This window comes from Pteropus alecto, unplaced genomic scaffold, assembly GCF_000325575.1.
Source record: "Pteropus alecto unplaced genomic scaffold, ASM32557v1 scaffold143, whole genome shotgun sequence".
NCBI lineage: Eukaryota > Metazoa > Chordata > Mammalia > Chiroptera > Pteropodidae > Pteropus > Pteropus alecto.
The window spans coordinates 2,441,133-2,447,122 of record NW_006434828.1 but is presented as its reverse complement, the minus strand read 5'-3'; the positions used below and the strand labels follow the sequence as shown (position 1 = coordinate 2,447,122).

Sequence of the window (5,990 nt, the reverse complement as noted above, 5' to 3'; positions counted from 1 at the left end):
ACACAGTACCTGGTCCACAGTAGGTGCTCAGTGCCAGGCGCTGCTTTGGTTTTGTTGTGTCTAGTCTCCACAGAATTGGCCAAGGCTCTCCATCTTCACCCCTCTGGCCTCCACCCCAGACCCTGGCAGTGTCCTCTGGTGTCCCCACACAGCAGGCCACTCCAGGCCCCTCGCACTGCGCTCACACTGCTGCTGGGGCTCAGAAAACCCTTCCTCCCCTGGCCTTCGGGCAAACGCCTTCGCCATCTGCCAGCTCCTGTGTCGGCACCCCCTCTCCAGTCTCCCTTCCCCCTCCCCTTCTACTTGGCCAGGGACCCAGAGTGGCTGCCTCCGTGTGGGCACCTGTCCTGTCCTTGCTGGCCCTGGGAGTCCAGTGGCAGGACTTTGCTCTGCTCGGCCCTCCCCAGCCTGGCGGGCAGCCAAGCACGAAACTGACTTTTGAGCTGAGGAATTCAACTTGCTGTTCAGAAACCCCGGTGGAATTTTCCATTGAGATAAGGGAGGGCGAAGGTTTCAGGCACAGCAAGTGACTGTACCTGCTCATTACAAAGTCCCTGGGAGATAACATTCCAGAAGATCTAGACCTCAGATACCTACCACACTAAGAGTTTGGGGCTTAACTACAGCTCCGCAAAGAGGAAGGGGAGCCCCCTCTTCCCCATGAACCGCAGGGCGGGGTCATCAGGCACGTCTACTGGAAAGTGTTCACACTCTGAGCCACATGGGGTGTCGTTACAAGGAGCGGGGGCCATGGGTCTGCACGTTGTGTCTGGCACAGAGCCCCGACAGCTTCTTCAAAAATCTCAGAAATGCTTATACAACCGTGGGTCGGCCCGCGGCCAAATGACCCTGGGAGGGTGACAGGTGGACAGTTGCGAAAGGCCGATGTGGCTGGACGGAATCCGTGTGCACGGCTGCCTCAGGGGCAGACGCTCCCGACTCTGTCTGTATTTGAGCAGAGACCGAAGAATCAATTGGACGGGGTGTTGCCGAGAGTTTTCAGACTCTGGGTGGGTGCTCAGACCAGACGCTCCCCAGGGGCCCTCCCGGCTCCAAAGTTCTGTAATTGTGCATTTCTTTTGAAGGGGGAATATGCATGTGTGTGTGGCCTGATTACGTGCCGTGGTGGAAATTCTCCCTATTAATGCTAATACAGGAAAGCTGATAACACGCCAGGAGAGAAGGTCAAAAGTTGGTGTAGCCGTATAAAAATAACACTAATTGTGGTCCTGTAAGTAAATTGCTTGCATTCTGTTTTATTTTTTGGTGGGGGAGGGGGTTCATTTTTTGCCTCGTTCCCATGCAGGCGTGATGGTTCTGACGTGCATGTGACCTCGTCCAGGTGGGGTCATGGTCAGAACGTCTGTGTGCTCGGTCTCCATCCTCCCCACCAGGTGCCGAGCCCGACTTCGCACGCTGCACGGGAAGGCGCCTTCTGACTTAAAGGTGAGCGAGTGGCTCTCGGTGTGGCGAGGCCAAACCGCAGAGCAGAGGCAAAGGAGGTCTGGAGCCCTGGCCCAGCGGTGGGGTTTGCCTGAGCCTGAGGCCCCGGGGTAGCTTCTGCATCGCCTGGGCAGTGCACGGCCCCCCCCCGTGTGCATTCGCTCGGGCACTGGGGTAGGCAGGATGCTGCGATGGGGCCACGGGGGTGCAGAATCAGGTTGGAGGGTGACAGGAGAGCGGAGGGTATTAGAGACATGCAGCGCCCTGCCCCCAGGTGGCACCCAGCCAGGATCCGGTCGTCTGGCCCCGGACCAGCCTACCTGGGTAGCCTCTGGTGCCAGGGGCAGGGAGGGCCCTAAAGGAGCCGGCTCCCAGCCGTCTGTGGGAGGAATGAGTTCACCTGACCGAAATCCTTCCTTCTCTTCTGGGCTGCTAGTTTCAACCGCGGCCAAGAGCCGCACAGGTCCGAGGAAGAGCAGGGAGATGTGTGCTGAAATGGGGCCCTACCAGGGCTGGGGGACTCGGCCGGCGCTGGGTGACCACAAACACCTGACCAGAGTCTGACTTCCGGCTGGCCGCCCAGGTGCTCCTGCTGCGCCTGCTCCATGGTCCAGCCTCCCGCCCTGTCCCTGGCCCAGGTGGCCACATGACCAGCAGACCTTGCCCTGGGAGCCTGGCTGGAAGGGAGCAGCCTGACCCTGTTGCGGGGGGCTGGGCAGACTGTCACTTCTACCTGCTTTCTGTTGGAGCAGAGCCACCGCCCCTCCGGCTGCCTCAGCCACCGCCCAGAGGCCTAGCGGAGGAAGCTGACCTTTCCTTACGAGGAGGAACGGCAGACAGGTAGGGGCCCTGCAGCAGCCGGTGATGACAGGCTGTCAGGCTTCCTGGTAGTGACCAGGCTTGGGGACGCGTGAGTCATTATTTAAACTTCTGTGTACTTGACAGAGTGTCTGTGTGTGTGTGTGGGGGGGGGGAGTCTTGTGTGTCTGTGTTCATATCCGCGTCTGTGTGTGACCGTGTGCGGCATGTGCACCACCGAAAGGCCACCGCGGGGGGAGGGGCCCATCCTCCTGAGGGTCGCAGTGCCCCGCGTGGGTCCTCCTGGCTCCTGGAAGGAGATTCCTCTTGAAGTTCCAGCTGCAGGTGAACTGCTGTGAGTGAGGGACCCGGATGCTCAGCCGGTACAGACTGACGCCCGAGCAGACAGCCACACAGAAATCTCGGTGTCCTTTACACGCCCGGCAAGGGTCGCGCACACGAGGGACATCCCGACAATAGACCCAGCGGTCCGGACCCTTCCCTGGGATGCCTTCCCTCCAAAAAAGACTCGTTAGGGTTTGCATCTTCCCACCCCGCCTTGGGCGGATGGGAGGCAGGCTCGTAAGAAAGGGAAACGCCCCACGTCCCGATGCTGAAGAGGGGGTCCCGATTAGCTGTCACGGGTACTGCATTCCTGAGAGGTCCTCGTGCTCTGAAAGGCTTCAAAGAACCACATCTTGATTAAAATCTAGAGGCAGGGTCAGGGGGCACATTTTCAATTTTCTGTCTGAATAGAGGGCTCCAACCTCTGATTATTGAAAGCTTACAATCTGTAATCACGCAAAAAGTTAGGCATGAAAATGCTTTCTGTGTCTGATTATTAGAGAAAAAAATTTAAAGCACATGAAAATACGGTAACAGGAAAATGGTTCGGCAAATTGGAATAGTTGCAGGAATGTTAGGTCATCAAATATATATATGTTGAAGTCACATATAACATAGATAGCAATGTGTTGATATATGTCGATATATGTTGTTGTTTTAAAGGCAGGATACAAAATTTTATATCAAAACTACGGGTTTTAGCTTGTTTGTTTTTAAGATTTATTTTTTAAGAATAGAAGCTAGTAGGCAAAACACCATTCCTGGTTGTATTAAGGGCATGGAATTATGAGTATTTCCAATTTTTTTTTCATATTGACAATGATGTGTTTATATTTATAGTAAAAGGTTTTTTTTTTTTTAACAGATGTATTATTGACAAAGGAATAAGATGCTGGTGTGTGGTATTATAGAAATGGTATATTCATTCATATTCCACGTATTTTGATGAATTCAAACCAAAATATTTTGGGCTAAAGATTTTCTGGACTCACAAAGACTTTTGTTAATTGCGAGGGAAAACTAGCAAGGAAAACTTAAAGGGGTTTCTTTAAATGCTTGAGAATGCATTGTTGTAGGTGCGTTAGAACTTTCTCTCTACGTAAAATTACAACATGAATCGATGGATCATCTGCTTCTAAGCAGGCGCCTTCAGTAACCCCAGCAGGAAACAAGATATTAGCCTGGGGTAGCACAGAAACTCAGAAATTCTGTTCTTAAGGGTGTTCCCTGTTTCAGTGTTATTGAGATGTAACTGACAGATAACATTGTGTAAGATTAATGTGTGCAACACAGTTGCTCTGATACATTTAAATGTGGCAAAATGATAATTACCAGGGTAGCATCCGCTCACACCTCCCTCCTGTCAAATAGTTGCTATTTCTTTTGTGGTGAGAACATTTATAATCTCTTAGCAACTTTCGGGTAGATGATACAGTGTTATTAGTTATAATCTCCACGCTGTGTACACGAGTCCCAGAATTTATTAATCTTATAACTGCAGGTTTGTGCTCTTTGACCAACATCTCCCCATTTCCCCAACCCCCAGCCCCTGGTAACTATCACTTTGCTCTCTGTTTCTCTGAGTATTGGGGGGAAAAAAGCAGTTTATAAGTTAGGGCTTGCTACAGAGCGGACGGTCTTGGCCAGTGAGTCCAGGCTGGTGATGCCCCGGGCAGGCTCGTTGATGTGGGAAGCCGTGTGGCGGGTCCCGTGAGTGGCTGAGACCATTCTGGGGCCCGGTGGGTTCGGTGTGGACGTGCAGGCAGCCCGTCTGTCTTAGGAAAGCTGCCGGGACTCTCGGGAAGAGAGAAGGCCCCCGGAGGCTTCTTGCTCAGCTTCTGGAGGAGGCTCCGAGCAGCCCAGCCAAGCGGGCGTCCGTGAGCGCACCCACCCGTTAGGCTCGCTCAGCTCCTCCCTGTCGCCTGAGCACCCTCACGGGGCGGCCTTAACGTAAGGAGAGGTCTGCTTGTCTTGGCCTCTCAGAGCTGAGCCCTCGAGAGGCTGGAGGCCCTTCCGTTCTCTCTTTTCGCAGATACGCCGTGGGAAGCAACGTGTCTGTCTGGCAAAGGCTTCCTGCTAAGCCATTCCCAGCGCGTTCACGTGACCTTGCACGTCCTATATGCTCAATGAATACAGACCTCGCTTTCATGAGGGGTTCTGGCCCAGCGAGAGAGATGTCATGAAAAAAATGCTGTGAATTAAAGTAGAGTTAAAAACTAAGATAATTTCAACCAGGAAGAGGACAGGGGACTGTAGGCCCCATGACTGCAGAGCCCATCTATTTCGTTAGCTGCTATTTATGGGGACTGGACACATGAGCAGGGGGAGGGATGGCAGCTGCCAGACCAGATAGGAGGCTGCGGTGGAGGGAGATTTAATCAACTTGAACAGACAGAAGTGAGCGGAGCCGATGGTGAAGCTGAGCGATGATCTCTGGTGACACTGAACTTTGAGACACCGCTGACTGGTTATGCTTCCTGGGCCTTCATTCAGAGTTTAAGAATCGCCAGGGCTGGAAACTTTATTCCTGGAGGGCCAGCTGGCTTTTCAGGTGCTTTCCCATTTGTGCGTGATTTGCATTCGAAACAATAGGATGTCTGGGATTTGCTTCAAACTAATCTTTGGTGGTGGGGGGTTGGGGGTGCGGGAAACCGATCTGTCATTCCACAGCTGGTCATTGTGGAAGTGGGTGACGGACGCACACGGCCATAGAAAGATCTGCATTCTCTCTACTGTGCTCTGTGTGCCTGGGATTTTCTGTAGTCAACAAACACACAGGGTTTGCCGAAATCTATTCTGACCCAGAGCTGCTTTTCTCCAGGGCGTGTCACTGTGGGTTCTGAGGCTCTAGATGCCACCGGAAGCTGAAAGGTTTCGAGGGTCCTGAAGCACCAACCTTGTTAGGTAGATTATTTTTTGAAACATTAGCTTTAATCCCTGAACCAAACACTGAGGTTTCAGATACTTTTTGGAATAAGTAATAGGTTTTTTTAAAAAGTGAGAGTGAGTGGAATGGGGGTAATCAGTCACTGCCATAAGCGGCCGTCATTGCTGCTTCTCGGGGTGCAGTGGCCCCCGGCGGGCACCATCCATCCGCGCGCCCCACAATGCAGTGTTTGCCCGTTTACGGGTGGGGAAATGGGGTGCAGAGCGGAGCGGGGGTGCCGCCCCGGCCTCTGACTTGGAGCTCTGTCTGTCCTGCAGGGAAGCAGCGCCCGGGTGATCCCGTGGGGACACGGACCTCCTCGGGACGCCGCAGGGCATGGCGCAGGTGGACGGGGTGGCGCCGGGCCAGCCCTCCGTGTTCAAGCTGGTCCTCCTGGGAGGCGGCTCTGTGGGCAAGTCCAGCCTGGCTCTCCGGTTCGCGAAGGGCGACTTCAAGAGTATCCTGCCGACCGTGGGGT

At 53.7% G+C, this 5,990-nt stretch overlaps 1 protein-coding gene across 1 annotated transcript in view; it reads left to right on the top strand.

Moving 5' to 3' along the window:
- Positions 1-1,023: 1,023 nt before the first annotated feature.
- The window catches only part of RAB17 (RAB17, member RAS oncogene family), a 13,296-nt gene continuing 8,329 nt past the window's right edge, over positions 1,024-5,990 (top strand). Inside the window, exons 1-5 of the mRNA XM_025045454.1 lie at positions 1,024-1,231; positions 1,343-1,446; positions 2,196-2,283; positions 5,408-5,490; positions 5,791-5,988. Coding sequence (XP_024901222.1) covers positions 5,849-5,988 — 140 coding nt within the window. The 5' untranslated portion in view covers positions 1,024-1,231; positions 1,343-1,446; positions 2,196-2,283; positions 5,408-5,490; positions 5,791-5,848. The remainder of the gene's footprint in view (positions 1,232-1,342; positions 1,447-2,195; positions 2,284-5,407; positions 5,491-5,790; positions 5,989-5,990) is intronic.